This window comes from Vombatus ursinus, unplaced genomic scaffold (genome assembly GCF_900497805.2).
Source record: "Vombatus ursinus unplaced genomic scaffold, bare-nosed wombat genome assembly UNPS02015411.1, whole genome shotgun sequence".
Classification (NCBI taxonomy): Eukaryota; Metazoa; Chordata; class Mammalia; order Diprotodontia; family Vombatidae; genus Vombatus; species Vombatus ursinus.
Genome location: NW_020955189.1, coordinates 2,085,568 through 2,103,435, shown reverse-complemented (window position 1 = coordinate 2,103,435; position 17,868 = coordinate 2,085,568). Strand labels below are relative to the sequence as shown.

The following is a 17,868-nucleotide window of genomic DNA, read 5'->3' as shown; positions in this document are numbered from 1 at the left end:
AGGCCGTTGAGATCCCTGGGTGCCAGTGGCAGCAGAGACGGGCTGTCTGGGAACGCGAGACTGGAGGTCAGTCCTGCTCAGGCCAGACAGTAAAGGCCTCCTGATGCCAGGAAGCAGAAGAAGCTAGGTTCGTGTCTTCTCTCCATTGCTTCCTTCCCACTTCCCCTCCCGTCCCCAGGCCTCAGTGTCCTTCTCTGTAAAAAGGAGAGTTGGGCCGACTGGCCTCGGAGGGCCTGTCCGGTTCTGGAGCTGGGACCTTATGACTGTAAGGAAATGGAAGACTGACCCTGGGGGGCAGGGTGTGGGGGTGTGGGGGTGTGTATGTCTAAGAGAGAGACAGTGTGTTCCATGGGCTGCCTCAGCAGCCATGACTGGCCGGCAGGGAATGTGACGCCATCTCTTTTTCGTTTCAGGTCAACCAGGGCAGCATGACCATGATGTCTTCACCATCCCCTGTCCAGCAAGCCCAGACCCCCCAAGCGATGCCGCCTCCCCCACAGCCATCTCCCCAGCCTGGCCAGCCCTCCTCGCAGCCCAACTCAAACGTCAGGTAAGTTTGCTCCTCGCCCGGGGTACGGTGCTTTCATCCGTTGTGATCACAGCAGTTACTCCGTGACTTCAGCTCCCCCCTGTTCTCCCCGTCCTTTCTCCCACGTCCTCCTGACCTGTCAGCATTGACTGCCCTCTTCGGGTCCCCCAGCTGGCCTTCAGTGGGGGCCTCAGCCCCGGACACCTGGCTTCTTTGGCCTTCCCTGAGCTCCCCTCAGTTGGAGGTGTCTTGTTCCCTTGTCCTCGTGCAGCTCTGGTCCTGCTCCGTCTCCTAGCAGTTTCCTGCCCAGCCCCTCTCCACAGCCTTCTCAGAGTCCAGCTTCTGCCCGCACTCCACAGACCTTCAGTGTTCCGTCCCCCGGGCCGCTCAACACCCCCGGTGAGTCCCCGCGGTGTGGGAGGCAGTGGCTGGCTGGCTTCCTGGGAATTGGAGAAGACCAACCCGGGTCCATCTCCATTCCGTGGTCTGGATGGGGCGGATAGTGCCGGACTGTCTGCTTGGTGGGGACTTGGCCGTAACTGGAATGTGTTGGATCCTCTGTTTGAGCAGAAGGGTGTCACGGAGTGCTAGGCCTGGGTGAGCCCCTGCACTCCCGTGGGCGAGCCGCTGCGGGCAGGGCCCTGAGCTCCATTCCAGCCAGGGAGCAGGAGCCCAGAGGTGGCCAGGAGGCCCTCACTGGCTGTGCTGGCTGTGGAGCCCTGGGCACGTCTGTCCTCCCTTCCTGCCCCCCACCCCCCACCCCAGGCCTTGGGGCGCCTAGATCCTGTCCAAGAGCCTGTCTCCATGAGTGGATCTCTAAAGCTCTCTCAGCTCCATAACTGAGCCTTTCCGTTCCCACCCGCATCATCCTGCCTTCACAAAGACCATCTGCTGAGCCCAGGACTAATTTGGCCAATATTTTTTTTCCCTCAGTGAGGCAATCGGGGTTAAGTGACTTGCCCAAGGTCACACAGCTAGTAAGTGTCAAGTGTTTGGTCTGAGGCCAGATCTGAACTCAGGTTCTCCTGACTTCAGGGCTGGTGCTCTATCCACTGCGCCACCTAGCTGCCCCTAATTTGGCCAACGTTAAGCCTCTGTTGTGTGCAGCGTACGGTCCTCAGTCCCAAATGGGATGCGACACTGACGACCGGCAGTCTGACGGGGAGAGGGCCAGGACGCCCTTGCAGATCACCTCCTCCCCAGAGCAGCGCTCGGGAGGAATGCTGAGGGCCAGGGGCCAGGGGCAACCACTGGAGAGGGAGCCTGTGGGAGGCTACAGGAGAAGCATCCCTTCTCCTTTGCCGTCCTCCATTGCAGTGAACCCCAGCTCGGTCCTGAGCCCAGCCAGCTCCAGCCAGGCTGAGGAGCAGCAGTACCTGGAAAAGCTGAAGCAGCTGTCCAAATACATTGAGCCCCTCCGGCGCATGATCAACAAGATCGACAAGAACGAAGGTGCCCAGGCCTGTGCCACCCAGGGGTGAAGGGGCGGGGGGCTCGGGAGCGTTACCCGGGGCGGAATCCCTGGGCACCCTCCGTCCACCTGCAGCCTCCTGCCTCTTGTCCAGCTTGGAGCTCCTGTGGACGGTTCTCATCGGCCTCTGCTCTTTTTCAGAACGGAAGAAGGATCTCAGTAAGATGAAGAGCCTGTTGGACATTCTTACAGACCCATCCAAGCGGTAAGCGGCGTCCCCGCTCCTCTCTCCGAGCAGAGGAGCCCCCCTCACCTTCCCTCTCCTGGGCCTCTATGAAGCTTTCTGTGACAGGCGTCCCAGGGTGCTGTAGCCGTCTATTCCTTCTTCTCTCCCAGACTGAGCGAACAACTTGGACTTTTTTTAAGTATTTAATTTTACTCTGTTTTCAACATAGATTAAGTCTAAGAGTCAGAGTGTTTGCAGTGTAAGCTACCATATATCAGGGGTTCTTAAGGGTTCTTAACCTTGTTGAGTGTCATGGACCCCTCTGGTCTGGTGAAGCCTGTGGACCCTTCTGAGAATGATGTTTTTCAGTGCATAAAATAAAATGCCAGGATTACAAAGGAAATGAATTTATTGAATTAGAATTATCAAAATATTTTTGAAAGCTAAGCCTCCAGCCTTCAGGTCCAGACACCCCCCCCCCCCCACCCCCCGCCTTGAAGTGAGCTCGCCCAGCCCCGGCTGAGTCATAACCCACCTCTAGCATTCCCCAGCCCAAGAGCACTCTTCGAGTGTTCCGAAATCAGATAAGGGATCTCCTCATCTGTCCTGGAAATCCCCTCCGTGAGGAAGCACCTCTTCCCGTGAAAAAGTTTCTCCTCATATCGAATTGAAATCTGCGTTCCTGCGTCTTCTCCCGGCTGCTTCTGGTTCTGTCTTGTGACGGATCTTCAGAACCTCCAAGATAGCTGGTGGAGCCTTCCTTCCTCAGTCGGCTCTTCTTCGGGCTCAGTGGCCCCCTGTGCAGTTCACTGATTCTTAGTTGGCACAGAACTGGCGGGCTTCCTCCCTGGATGCAGAGATCCAGTTGTGGGCCAACCAGGGTGGGAGGTGGCAGCAGTACCGTCCTCTGCCCCCCATTGCCGGCCCCATTCCCTCATCTGGACACGGTCAGCCCTGAGGCTGTGTGGGAGTGTAGGCAGGGGTATGGTTGCCTTCCTGCCTTGCTGCATGGGTACCAGCCAAGGTGAGGCCCCAACTGAAGCTCCTATTTCTAGCCCCCCTAACCCCTGACCTGGGGTCAGGCTGATGGCTGTCTTCTCTTGTCCCAGGTGTCCCCTGAAAACACTCCAAAAATGTGAGATTGCTCTGGAGAAGCTGAAGAACGACATGGCTGTGGTGAGTGTTGCGGGCAGGCCGGGCCCGAGTGACCTGATGTGGGTATGGGGAGCCCTGCGGTGGCACACGGGATCTTATTTGGGCCTCGCTGGGCCTGCTGGAGGTAGGGGCAGAAAGGAAAGCCTCGGCACCCTGTGCTCACAGCCCAGAACCAATGCATGGACACAAGCTGGTTTAACCTAGAGTTTATCTGATGCACAGAGCCTCGTGCACGTCAAGCCTAGGGAGGGCCCTAGAGTCAAGTCTCGGGCAGATGGCTGCTGCGTCTGGGCATCAGAAAACACGGTCCCACTTAGAAGGATGTTGTGTCCAGGACTGTACAGAGTCTCTCACCAGTGCAGAATGTCAGATCAAGCCTCTCCTGTTTTTAATGAGAGTTCTTTTTCCTTTCTCCATCCGCACCAAACCTGGAAAAAGAAAAGCAAAACCCTCGTAACTAAAAGCATAGTCAAACAAAACAGAATCCCATATTGGTCACGTCCAGAACTGCCTCGTTCTGCGTCTTGCGGCCATCTTGCCAGGAGCACGCTTCCTTTATCGTCAGCCCTCTGGAGCCACGGTTGAGCCGAGTTCTGAAATCTCCCAGACTTGTTTGTCTTTGCAGTGTTGTAGCTCTTGTATATAGTGTTCTCCCGACTGGGCTGCCCTCCCTCTGCGTCATTCATACCATCCTTCCCCATTTTCTCTGAGTCCCCCACCTTCAGCATTTCTTACAGCACAGTAATATTCCTTAACGTTCACAGACCATATTCCTCTTCTTCCTTTCTCTTCCCATAATTTTCTTGATAAAAAATTTGTTTAAGATTTTCAGTTCCAAATTCTCTCTCCCTCTACCCTGTCCCCGCCCAATTGAGAAGGCAAGAAATACAATACCCTTTATACATATGAAGTCATGCAAAACGTTTCTGAAACAGCCACCTTGCAAAAAAAAAAAGCAGGAAAAATAAAGAAAAAATATGCTTCAATCTGTACTCAAAGTCCATCAGCTCTCTCTGGACATGGATAGCATTTTTCAACATGAGTCTTTTCGAATTGCTGTGGAACATTGTATTGATCAAACTAGCTAAGTCTTCCACAGTTGATCCTCGTTAAAATATTGCTGTTACTGCATACGATGTTCTCTTGGTTCTGCTCACTTCACTCAGCATCAGTTCATGTAAGTCTTCCCAGGTTTTTCTGAAATTCACCTGCTCATCATTTCTTATAGCACAATAGTATTTCATCACAGTCATATACCACAATTTGTTCAGCCATTTCCCAATCACATGCCCTCAGTTTCTAAGCCTTTGACACCACAGAAAAAGAGCTGCTACAAATGTTTTTATACAAATAGGTCCTTTTCCTTTTTCTTTGATTTCTTTGAGATACAGCTCTACTGGTGGTATTGCTGGGTCAAAAGGAGATGCACAGTTTTATAGCCCTTTGGGCATAATTCCAAAATTAGTGTCCCAATTTTTCCACATCCCTTCCAGCATTTGTCCTTTTCTCTCATGTTAGCCAATCTGATAGGTGTGAGGTGGTTCCTCAGACTTGTTTTAATTTGCGTTTCTCTAATTATTAGTGATTTTGAGCATTTTTTCACATGACTCTTGACAGCTTTGATTTCTTTTTCTGAAAACTGCCTGTTCACATCCTTTGGCCATTTATCAATTGGGGAATGGCTCATATTTTTTTATAAATTGGCTCAGTTTCCTGCATATTTGAAAAATAAGGCCTTTATCAGAGAAATTTGTTAGGAATCCCCACCCCCACCCCTCCTAGTTTCTTGCTTTCCTTTTCATTTTGGCTGTTTTGGGGTTTTTTGGTTTGGTTTTGATTTTTTATTTGTACAAAAACTTGTGAATTTAATTTAATCTAATCTAAATTAGCCATTTTACCTCCCCATGATCCTCTCTATTTCTTGTTTGGTCATAAACTCTTCACTTGTCTGTAGAGCCAACAGGTACATTTTTCCATGCTCCGCTAATTTGCTTATGATATCACCCTTTATATCTAAATTGTTTACCCATTGTGACCTTATGTTGGTGTACAGTATGAGATGTTGCTCTGCACCTGATTCCTCCCAAATTGCTTTCCTCTTTTTCCAGCTTGTCAGATGGTGTGTTCTTTTCCCTAAAAGCATGAATCTTTGGGTTACTCAAACACTGTATTACTAGGGTCATTTACCTATACTTACTATATGCCTTAACTATTCCACTGATCCACCACTCTTACTTCTTAAACGGTACCAGATTGTTTTGATGACTGCCGTTTTGTAACATAGTTTGGAATCTGAAACTGCTAGGCCACCTTCCTTCGCGTTTTTTCCCACAGAATTCCCCTGATCTGTCTTTATTTGTATGAAATGTGTTTTGTAATTGTGTTCATGTAATTCCTGTGTTCATCTTGGCAGGTAGACTTCCAGGTATTTTACACTGTCTGCAGTTATGTTAAATGGAATCTCCCCTTCTGTCTCTTCTTACTGGGTTCTGTTGCTAATATATACAAATGCTAATTACTTAGTGTGGATTTATTTTGTATCCTGTAACTTTTCTAAAGTTGTTAATTGTTTCAGCTAATTTTTCAGTTGGTTGTCTAAGTATAGCATTGTATCGTCAGCAAAGAGGGGTGGTTTTGTTTCCTCGTTGCCTATTCTTCTTCCATCAGTTTCTTTTTCTTCTCTTATTACTAAAGCTAACATTTTTAGCACAATATTAAATGATAGTGGTGATAATGGGCACCTCTGCTTCACCCCTGATCTTATTGGGAAGTCTTGTAGCTTATCCCCATTACAGATGATGCTTGCCCATGATTTTAGAAAAGTTTTAATCTATTCCTATGCTTTCTACTGTTTCGGTAGCGATGGATGTTGTAATTTGTCAAAAGCCTTTTCTGTATCTATTGAGATAATCATATGATTTTTGTTGTTTTTGTTATTGATATGGTCAGTTATGCTGATGTTGCTGTTCAGTTGTTTCAGTCCTCTCCAACTCTTTGTGACCCCATTTGGGATCTTCTTGACAAAGATACTGGAGTGCTTTGCCATGTCCTTTCCCAGCTCATTTTACAGTTGAAGAAACTAAGGCAGATATGGTTAAGTGACTTGCCCAGGGTCACACAGCTAGTATCTGGGGCCAGATTCTAGGCCCAGCGTTCTATCTACTACGCCACTTAGCTACCCCTAATTATGATGATAACTTTCCTAATATTGAACCAGCCCTGAATTCCTAGTAGAACTCCAACCTGGTCATATTGTATAATCTTTGTGATATTCTGTTATAATCTCCTTGCAGGTATTTTATTTAAATTTTTTGTATCAGTATTCATTAGAGATATTGGTCTATAGTTTTCTTTCTCTGTTTTTTCTTTCCCTGGTTTAGGTATCAAAATCATATTTGTGTCGTAGAAGGAATTTGGTAGAACTCCTTTACCTTTTTTTTTTTCCAAACAGTTTACATAATTTTGGGATGAATTAGTCTTTAAATGTTTGAAGAATTTACTTTTAAATCTATTGATCCTGGAATTTTTGTCTTAGGGAGATCATTTAATGGGTTGTTCAATTTCTTTTTCAAAGACAGAATTATTAGGGGCAGCACTGGCTCTGGTGTCAGGAGGACCTGAGTTCAAATATGGTCTCAGACACTAACTAGCCGTGTGACCCTGAGCAAGTCACTTAATCCCAATTACCTCCAAAAAAAGTTACTTAAGTATTCTATTTCTTCTGTTACTCTGGGTAGCTTATGTTTTTGTAAATGTACATCCACTTCATTTAGATTGTCCTTTTTCTCGGCTTATAACTAGACAAGGTAGTTCCTAATTGCTTTAATTTATCTTCATTGGTGGTGCATTTACCCTTTTCATTTTTGAGACGAATAATTTTGTTTCCTTCTTTCTTTTTTCAAATTGGCCAGTGGTTTGTCAATTTTGTTGTGTTTTTTTCCCCATAAAACCAGCTCCTAGTTTTATTTATTATGGGACAGATAGATGGCTCAGTGGATAGAGCACCAGGCCTGGAATCAGGAGGACCTGAATTCACATCTGGCCTCAAACACTTGCTGTGTGACCACGGACAAGTAACTTAACTCTATTTGCCTCAGTTTCCTTATTCATGAAATGAGCTGGAGAAGGAAATGGCAAACCATTCGAGTATCTTTGCCAAGAAAAGAACAACATTTTATTTACTAGTTCAATGATTTTTATTTACTTACAATTTTATTAATCTCTCCTTTGATTTTCAGGATTTCCATTAATTGGGGATTTTAAATTTGTTCTTTTCCTAGTTTTTTAGTTGCATAGTTCACTGATCTGCTCTTTCTCTATTTTATTTTTTTTAACTATTTATTTATTTATTTTTAGCTTTCAACATTCACATCCATAAGATTTTGAGTTTTAAATTTTCTCCCCCTCCCAAGATGGCATGCAATCTGATATAGGTTCTCCTTATATATTCATATGAAGCGTATTTTCACATTAGTCATGTTGTAAAGAAGAATTAGAACCAATGGGAGGAACCATGAGAAAGAAAAAACAAACAAAAAAGAAGAAAAAAGAGAGAAAGCAAATAGTGTGCTTCGATCTGCATTCAGACTCCATAGTTCTTTCTTGGGAGGTGGATAGCATCTTCCATCGTGAGTCTTTTGGAGTGCTCTAAGATCCTTGAATTGCTGAGAAGAGCCAAGCCTGTCAAAGTCAGTCATTGCACAGTGTGGCTGTTAACTGTGTTAGATCTTTTCCTGGTTCTGCTCATTTCACTCTGCATCAATTCATTCAGGTCTTTCCAGGTTTTTCTGAAGTCTTCCTGCTCATCATTTCTTATAGCACAATAGTATTCCAGTACATTCATACACCACAACTTGTTCAAGTATTCTCTCAATTTCCAATTCTTTGCCACAACAAAAAGAGCTGCTATAAATATTTTTGTACATGTGGGTCCTTTTTCCATTTGTATGATCTCTTTGGGATACAGCCCTAGAAGTGGTATTGCTGGGTCAAAAGGATATGCACAATTCCCTTTGGGCATAGTTCCAAATTGCTCTCCAAAATGGTTGGATCAGTTCACAACTCCACCAACAATGCCTAAGTGTTGCAGTTTTTCCACATCTTCTCCAACATTTATCATTGTCCTGTTTTGTCTTGTTGGCCAATCTGATAGGTATGAGGTAGTATTTCAGAGTCATTTTGATTTGCATTTCTCTAATCAGCAGTGATTTGGAACATTTTTTCATATGACTATAGATAGCTTTAATTTCTTTATCTGAAAACTGCCTGTTTATATCCTTTGACCATTTATCAATTGGGGAATAACTTGTGTTTTTATAAATTTGACTCAGTTCTCTATATATTTTAGAAATGAGGCCTTTATCAGAGACATTGGCTGTAAAAATTGTTTCCCAGCTTTCTGCTTCCCTTCTGGTCTTGGTTGCATTAGCTTTGTTTGTGCAAAAACTTTTCAATTTAATGTAATCAAAGTCATCCAGTTTGCATTTCACGATGTTCTCTATCTCTTGTTTGGTCATAAATTCTTCTGTTTTCCATAAATCTGACAGGTAAACTATTCCTTGCTCTCCTAGTTTGCTTATAGTATCTGTCTTTATATCAGATCATGTACTCATTTTGACTTTATCTTGGTATAGGGTGTAAGATGTTGGTCTGTACCTAGTTTCTGCCGTACTCTTCTCCAGTTTTCCCAGCATTTTTGTCAAATAGTGAGTTCTTATCCCAGAAGTTGGAGTCTTTGGATTTATCGAATAGTAGATTACTGTAGTCATTGACTGTTGTGTCTTGCATATCTAACCTGTTCCACTGATCCACCATTCTGTTTCTTAGCCTGTACCAACTAGTTTTTTGTTTTTGTTTTTGGGCAATGGGGGTTAAGTGACTTGCCCAGGATCACACAGCTAGTAAGTCCTCCTGAATCCAGGGCTGGTGCTCTATCCACTGCGCCACCTAGCTGCCCCCCCCCCCCCCCCCCAGTACCAAGTAGTTTTGATGGTTGCTGCTTTATAGTACAATTTAAGATTTGGTATAGCTAGGCCACCTTCCCTTGCATTTCTTTTCATTAGTTCCCTTGATATTCTGCACCTTTTGTTCTTCCAGATGAATTTTGTTATTTTTTCTATCTCTATAAAATATTTTTTGGTAGTTTGATTGGTATGGCACTGAATAAGTAAATTAATTTAGGTAGAATTGTCATTTTTATTATATTAGCTCAACCTACCCATGAGCAACTGATATTTTTCCAATTATTTAGATCTGACTCTATTGTGTGAAAAGTGTTTTGTAATTGTGTTCATATAGTTCCTGAGTTTGTTTTGGCAGGTAGACTCCCAAATATTTTATAGTGTCTACAGTAACTTTAAATGGAATTTCTCTTTCTCTCTCTTGCTTGTGGGCATTGTTAGTAATATATAGAAATGCCGATGATTTACGTGGGCTTGTTTTATATCCTGCAACTTTGCTAAATTTGTTTATTACTTCAAGTAATTTTTTGCTTGATTCTCTAGGATTCACTAAGTATACCATCATATCATCTGCAAAGAGTGATAGCTTTGTTTCTTCTTTGCCTATTCTAATACCTTCAATTTTTTTCTTCTCTTATTGCTAAAGCTAACATTTCTAGTACCATATTGAACAGCAGTAGTGATGGTGGACATCCTTGTTTCACCCCGATCTTATTGGAAATGCTTCTAGCTTATCCCCATTATATATAATGCTTACGGATGGTTTTAGATTCTTTCTCTATTTTATTGATGTAAGCACTTAGAGATATAAATTTGTCCTTGTACTGTTTTGGCGGCATCCCACAAATTTTGTCATGTCATCTCATTGTTGTCAGTATTAATGAAATTATTGATTGTTTCTATGATTTGTTCTCTGATCTATTCATTCCTTAGGATTAGATTATTTCGTTTCCAATTAATTAGTTTTTAATCTCCGCTTCCAAGGTTCTTTATTGAATATAATTTTTATTTCACAAAGGGTTCATTTAGGATTTCAGCTTTTCTGTATTTGTTTGTGAGGTTTTTAAGGCCCTAATAAATGGTCAGTTTTTGTGAACGTGGCACGTGTCATTCTCAAGATCATCAGGACATATCGGACTCCCTCCGTGGCGCCTGATGACGTTAGGATTCATATGCGTCAAACGTCATCCGTTTGTCCTTGCTTAGTCTGCTGTCATTGCTCATTCATGTGGGCCTTTTTATGTTTCTCTTGACTCTTGTGTTTGAGCTTCAGAGTTTTCCCATAGCGCTGAGCATTTCATCAGGAATGCTTGGAAGTCCTCTGTTTCCTTAAAGGTCCACGTCCCCCCATAGCATTATACTTGATTTTGCTGAGTTCATTCTTCTCGGCTTTTCTTCACATTCTTTGCCTTCTGGAGTACCCTGCTCCACGTTCTCTGCTCCTTCATAGTAGTGGCTGTGAAGTCCCACATGGTCCTGCTGTGGCTCCTTGGGACTTGAATTCTCTATTTCTGGCTGTGTGCAATATTTTTCTTTGACCAGGAAACTCTGGATTTTGGCTGTAATGTTCCTAGGAGTTTTCATTTGGAGATTTTTTTTTTTTAGGAGGTGACCAGTGGATTTTATCTCTACTTTGCCCTCTAGATCTGGGCATTTTTTTTTTCAGTCCTTTGACTTTGTTCTGGTATTTCTCGTTGCCTCAGGGTTCGCTGGTTTCTATTTGGTCCATTTCTGATTTTCAAGGAGTTTGTTGCCTGGGCAAGGTTTTGTATCTCTTGATTCCCTTTCCAGTTTTTTCTTCCATAGCTCTCGTTTCTTTTCTGCTTTTTTTCTGATTTCATTTATAAAAGCATTTTTAAACTTTTTTTCTCTCTTGCATCTTTCTGAGGCAGTACCGTTGAATGTGTTTTTCACATTCTGAAGCTTGCTTGCTTGCTCTCCCAGTCTTCTGGTCTACTTTCCAACTTCAGACTTGATGTTCAGCCTGGTCTCTGGGGCATTTCTGGAGCCAGGATCTGAGCCAGTCCTGCTCTAATATCAACATGTTGACTCTTGTGTTATTCCAAGTCTCACGGACAGGCTGGAGACCTGCCAGTTTTTGGTGCAGTCACCGCGGGGGTCTCATCTAGGGCAGAGCTCTGCAGAACAGGCTGATGGTGGACACTCCCTGTCGGCCGCCGGAAACCTCTGCTGATTCAGAGCAGCAGAAATGTAGGCTTCTGTTTGATCTGACGCTCCTCCTTGGCTCGTCCTCTGCAGGCCGGGCCACGTGCTCTGGGCTTCTGCTGCTGGCTCCTAAACTTGGTCCTTTCTCCACTCACCACCCTACCCAGGGAGGCTGCTGCCACACCCAGTCTCTCTACCTGGGACTGAGTACTGTGTGACAAAGATCCCAGGTTGCACCTGTCACCATTGCAGTATTCCTATATGGGTCTGTGGGTGCCCCAGGAGGGGTCTAGGACACCTTGCTTTGGTGCACAACTTCTCCCCGGATACCAGAGTGCTCAGGGTGCCTGCTCTTGACCCTGACACTTTCCCTAGCATCCGCAGAGTTCCCTTCTGTCTCCCTGTGCCGACCTGGACTGGACAAATGACCCCAGGACCTTTTCTGGATTGTCCCATTAGGATTTGGTCTGGTGCATTTTCTAGGACTGTTGGAGGAGTTTTGTGGGCAGTAGTGAGCCGTATTGCTTCCTGCCACTCTGCCATCTTGGCTGCACCCAGGAGCTCAGTTTTGGACAAGTTAAATTGAGGATATCTGTAGTTGATCCAACCTGAGATGTCCATTAGGCAGTTGGAGATTCGAGACAAAGGACAGGAGAAAGCTCAGAGCTGAGGGAGTGGATCTGAGAATCCTCAGCATAGAATGACAATGGAATCCAGAGACTGATGGGGTTACAAGTGAAACTGTAGAGAGAAGACAAGAAGAGGAGCCAGGACAGAGCTCTGTGGGACCCCAGGCTGTTGGGCATGACCCGGGTGAAGATCCAGCAAAGGAAGTGGAGGAGGGATGGTCTGACTAGTCGGAGGAGGAGCAGGAGAGTCCAGAGAAAAGGGGATCGGGAAGAAGAGTTGATGGACAGTGTCAAAGGCTGCAGAGAGGCCATATTGCTGCTCACTTTGGAGAGAGAGGTTTAGGTTGAATGATAAGGTTGGAAGCCAGAGTGTAGAGAGTGTAGATAGTGAGAGGAAAGAAAATGGAGACACAATGTAGGTGGCCTTGTCAGGAGTCTAGCCCTGAACAGGAGAAGTGATGTGGAAGTGATGTAGGGCATTAGCTGCAGGGAAGAAAGGAGCAAGTGGGGTTTTTGAGGATGGGAGACACGTGGAGCTGATTGTAATCACAGTAGGGAGGCTTCCAGTAGACAGGGAGAGATTAAAGACTAATGAGGGGGAAGATGGGGGCGGGGCAGTATTCTGGAGAAGACAGGATGGAAGGTAGAGGGCTTGGCCTTGGCGAGAAGGGCCGCCTCGTCATTTGAGACTAGAGTGAAGGAGGACATGGTGGGGGGACACATCTGGGTGGTATGAGACAGGGAGCAAAGGTTCTCAGCTGGGAAAGGTGGGGGAGGAGGAGCCACAGGAGGATTGGGAAATGATGTCAGGGTTTGTAAAAGGTGTCTGGGGTGGTTGGCGTGGTGAGTCAGGGAGCCTTGACTCAGTGAGAGCCCAAGAGAGATGATGAAACGTAAATTTGTGTGGACCCAGTCAGCTTAGTGTTGTGGTTTTCTCCATGGGCCGGGCCCAGGGGTATCTCGTGACCGTTCTCTGTGTCTTCCCCAGCCCACCCCTCCACCACCTCCTGTGCCGCCCACCAAGCAGCAGTACCTGTGCCAACCCCTCCTGGATGCGGTTCTTGCCAACATCCGTTCCCCGGTCTTCAACCATTCCCTGTACCGCACGTTTGTGCCAGCCATGGAGGCCATCCACGGCCCTCCCATCACGTATGTACTGGGGAGGCCTGGGGACCCCATCTGAGTCCTGGACCTTGTGTTGGGGGCAGGGCGGGGTGGGGCTGGGTTGGCCTGCACCGTCCCCCGGGCACCTTCTCCCCACCTTCTCCCAGCCAGCAATTGCAATGAATTTCCCTCAGAGCTCCAGTTATCTCCCCTCGGAAACGTAAATATGAGGATGATGAAAAACAGACGATCCCAAACGTGTTACAAGGAGAAGTGGCCCGACTGAATCCAAAATTCTTGGTGAACCTGAACCCCTCCCATTGCAGTAACAACGGCACTGTGCATCTCATCTGTAAGCTGGGTGAGTCCTCCCCCGGCCCTCTGGGTGTTCTCCTGTAGGAAGAGGAGAAAGTGGACGAGGAGGAGGCGGCAGCAGACATGGGCGGTGGGGTCAGTCTCGAGTAGAAACGGGCTGCTGATCTCTGTTTTAAAATGTAACGTTACTTGTGTCTTATTGCATATTTTTTTGGTTATGTATTTCCCGTTTACATTGAGCCATCAGTCAGCACCCCCACGTTGGGTCTGCTCCTGTGTCGGAGGGACCTGTGTAACCTCCTGGCGCACTTGGCTCTTAGACTTCTCATGCGAAGCCACAGGGGCTGACCCCGCTGCCTAATGGCTCCCAGATGTGGGACAGGAGGCCCTTGGCGCCTGCCGGCCCCCGGGGCAGGGCAGCTCTGGCGGGCGAGGAGCAGGGCCCCAGTCTAAGGGTCTACGCCAGGCTCCTGAAGCCACAGCTCGGCTCTTCTCCTTCCATTGCTGGCCTCATGCGAGACAGAACTCCACATCCCGGGGGAGCCTGTCAGAAAGGGGCATGGCAGTTGGGTGGGAGGGCTCATTTCAGGTGGGCCTCCCAGGGCCCCTTCCAGCTCTGGAGTCTCCAATTGGATGTGCTGTCCAAGCGGCTTTATTTTGGTAGCTTTGTGTTCAGGCTGCCGCTTCCCCACGGAGATGGAAGAATGGGAGGGTTGCCTCGATGTCTTTTTTTAAATCATAGATTTTTTTTACATCACCTTGATTTCCTTCTGAATCCCCCCCCACGTTCTCTCCCAGAAAGCCATCTCTTAGAACACATTTTTTTTTATGAAACAAAAGGGAAAAAATGCCATAAAACCAATCAGCACGTCCAAAACACATCTGATATTGTATGTGGTGTGGACCCCTGCCCCCTTGCAATGAAACAAAGGGAAGCATCTTCTGGTAGCTCTTCTTGGGGGATAAGTTACAGCTGAACTGTCTCTGTGGGGGAGAGGCAAAGGCCCTGGAGAGAGGGACCCCTCAGACAGCCCGCCTTGGGCCAGGAGGCAGTGTGGGAAACCAGCCCCGGCTCAGCCCTGTTGGCGACTAGCCAGCGTCTTGTGTTGTGTGTAGATGACAAGAACCTCCCCAGTGTCCCGCCGCTGGAGCTCAGTGTTCCTGCAGACTACCCAGCCCAGAGCCCTCTGTGGATAGACAAGCACTGGCAGTACGGTAAGTCCATCTCCTGAAGCTCCTGGGGGCAGGCCAGGGAAGGAGCCTGGGGCTGGGGCTGGGGCTGGGGCCTTCGGGGCCTGCTTAGCACAGGGCATCAGGGGTGACGGCATCGCTGCTGTCTGCTGTCTGCCGTCCTCCTTGGGCTCAGCAGGAGTGAGGAGCAGATTCCTGGGGCTGAGAGGTGGGTGCGAGGAGCTTTGTGGTCTGTTTATGCTTCTTCAGCACTGGTGCTGTGGGAAGAGGAATCTCGAGGAAGGGAAAAGGGGCAATCTCCTGCCTTGGACAGCTTGACCGGGCCGGGGCTCTCAACCCCTTGGGGGGCCACAGACAGATTGGAAAATAAATGGATGGGAAATCAATTGCATTTGTTTTTTCTAACTAGAATTTAGCATCTCCTTTGATTATGAAATTGTTAAAAACATTCCGAGGAGGAGTTGATAGGCCTCACTGGATGACCAGAGTGATTCATGGCACAAAGTGGCTAATGAGCCCCACCTTCGTGAGACGAGATGTGCCCACTCGACCAGCCAGACAACAGGGCCAGACTGCTGTTGGCTCACGCGGTCTTTTCTGCCTGGAGTCAGTAGACCTTAGCGTCAGTCCTCTCTGAGGTCCTCCTCTCTTGACATCCCATGATCTCCAGGGGGTGTAATCAAGTGATGCCTCGGGTCAGAGGATGAGATCAGTGGGGGCTGTAGCAGTCAGGGAAGACTTCTTGGGGGAGGTGCTTCTTAGAGACCGGAGAATCAGAGATGGTCAGGGCTAGAAGGGACCTTGGGGAGCTTCTGGGCCAAGCCCCCTCATTTGGCAGACCTGGAGACTGCCAGAGAGGGAAGGGGAGTTCCTTGGTCACAGTCACCTCCAGGGAGGGTCTTGCTTGGCTCGGTCTGGATCTCAGGGGGAGGCTGTGAGCTCAGGCTTTGGAGGGGGATGTGGATGGACTCAGAGGACCCGAGGGTAGGTGGTGAGCAAGCCAGGATGTCTGCTGGGCGTTGGCATTCACCGCTGGGTGGAGAGATGCTGCAGGGCCTAGACAGCCAGGGACAGAGTCGGCTTTTGAGCTGGTAACCTGTGCAGGACAACTGGAGAGGAGTGCGGGGTCAGACCTGCGCCATTAAGATGGTCCTGTCTAGGGGAGAGTCAGGGGGAGAGCTGAGAGAAGTCACAGACGGAGAACCTCCCGCGGGGTGACTGAGGGCACGTGACAACTGGAAAGGAGCTGGGGGGCTCACAGGAAGCTACAGGGCTGGTCCCGAGGGACAGCCTGGAGCTGGCAGCCCCCTCCTCCTTTGTCCTCACTGCCCGCATGAGGTCGGCCCTTCCCCTTTGTTTCCTTTCCAGAAGCCAACCCATTCCTTCAGTCTGTGCACCAGTACATGACTTCCAAGCTGCTTCAGCTCCCCGACAAGCACTCGGTCACTGCTCTCCTCAACACATGGGCGCAGAGTATCCGGCAGGCCTGCCTCTCGGCCGCATAGTCCCCTCCCCTCCAGCCGGGCCAAACCTCAGCAAGAGGAGCCTCGTGGCGGGGGTAGCCAGGTGGGGCTCACCGGAGAGCCGGCCGGTAGATATGGCTTCCCCTCCTCCCCTCCTTCCAGCTTGGTACCACTCGCCTGGCATCGCGGCTCATTTCTGCAGGCTGTGTGATTGTTTGTGGACGGCCGTCTTACGGAGGGCCTTGGCCGGTCCCCTTGTAGACCCCAGCCCAGAAGGCACTCACTCCTCCAGGGAGACGGGCTCCACCTTGTCCCCTGATGGTTTCTTCTCAGCCTGCCCGCCGCTCTCCCCCTGCTGAGCCCCAACATCCTCTCTGGCTTCCACATCCCTGCGCTCGGGCCGGATGGCTCTTCTCCCACTCTGGATTCCGGATCCACGTGGCCGCAGCAGAGGAAGCTTCTCTTTTTGTTTAATTCTTTTCTGAGTCGTCGCATGGAGGCAGCTCCACAGGCGGCTTTGGAAGGCTCCTCTGAGTGCAGCCTCTTTCCTTGGCCTGATTGGCGTGCTTCCTGCCCCTCCCCTCCCCGCGAGGCCGGGCACCCCGACTCCCCCTCTCCCGGGCCCTGTCGTGAGGCCTCGTGGTGGCTGTCCTGCAGAGTCAGAGGCGGCCACCTTCTGCTTATTTTTTGGAAAGCCAGCTTCAAGTGCATCTGTGACTCTTCATTCGCTCCTGGGGTTGTCACTGGCTTCCCCCCGGATGCAGAGCAGAGCACAGGCCTGGGAACACGAGACATGGAGAGATGGGAGCCCGGCTTCTCAGCCAGGGAAGAATCGGCTCCCTTCCCCTCAACTGAGATTTAGGATCCGGGCGCTGGCTCCTGCCTGAAGAGTTCCTTCCATGGCCTCCCGCGAGGCTGCCATGTTGGCTCTTTGGCAGCCCCTGTGGTAGAGTGGGGTCGGGGCACACTGACTGAGAGGGGAGGGGCAGCATTTTGTACACACACTTACTCATTATTTGTGGTTCTTTGGATTATTATAATAAATTTATTCCTGTGTTTGACACGAAGTGATTTTTACTCGTTTTTGACACACCCATGCATCAGAATCGTGGCTGCCCCATCCCTTAGCTCACAGGATGGTCACTCTCTGATTTCATAAAGTTGTTAATGCCCAAATACAAGCAACTCATTTGTTGCCCTGTAGTCCATAAACGATGGAGTGGGAAAAAGCCTCTGCCACCAACTTTGCATCGGACCATGGGAAGGTCAGCCGCCGCTTCATTTTTACAAATGAGGGGCTCGGCCTGGATGATCTCATATGTCTAGAGTGGTCACTGGAAAACTGAACTGACCGCATGCTTTCCAAAATAACACAAAGGGCATGGACGTCCTCATCACCATCTTGTGATTCGCCAGCGCCTTCCCTCATGGTTGGTCCAGCTCATATCTCCATCGATGGCGGGTGCATCAGCAGGCCTCCGACATTGACCATTCCCACCCCCCGCCATCTCTGCCAGTTCTCCGAGTGTGGGGGGGGGGCTGGGGGATTTGGGTTACCTTTTTCTTTTTTTTTCAGTTGTTTATTTTTAGTTTTCAGCATTCACTTCCATAAGCTTTTGAGTTCCAAATTTTCTCCCTCTTCCTCCCCTCCCTCCTCCCCAAGATGGCGTGCAATCTGATATAGGCTCTACTTATACATTCAGCTTAAAACATATTTTC

The 17,868-nt window shown here is 48.3% G+C and overlaps 1 protein-coding gene across 1 annotated transcript in view; it reads left to right on the top strand.

The window, feature by feature from the left end:
- Positions 1 to 16,285, top strand: part of MED15 (mediator complex subunit 15) — an 87,713-nt gene extending 71,428 nt beyond the window's left edge. Inside the window, exons 10-18 of the mRNA XM_027847490.1 lie at positions 414 to 550; positions 801 to 928; positions 1,847 to 1,981; positions 2,142 to 2,205; positions 3,276 to 3,342; positions 13,065 to 13,225; positions 13,375 to 13,541; positions 14,612 to 14,710; positions 16,055 to 16,285. Of these exons, the coding sequence (XP_027703291.1) occupies positions 414 to 550; positions 801 to 928; positions 1,847 to 1,981; positions 2,142 to 2,205; positions 3,276 to 3,342; positions 13,065 to 13,225; positions 13,375 to 13,541; positions 14,612 to 14,710; positions 16,055 to 16,191 (1,095 nt within the window). The 3' untranslated portion in view covers positions 16,192 to 16,285. The remainder of the gene's footprint in view (positions 1 to 413; positions 551 to 800; positions 929 to 1,846; positions 1,982 to 2,141; positions 2,206 to 3,275; positions 3,343 to 13,064; positions 13,226 to 13,374; positions 13,542 to 14,611; positions 14,711 to 16,054) is intronic.
- The last annotated feature ends 1,583 nt before the right edge of the window (positions 16,286 to 17,868 follow it).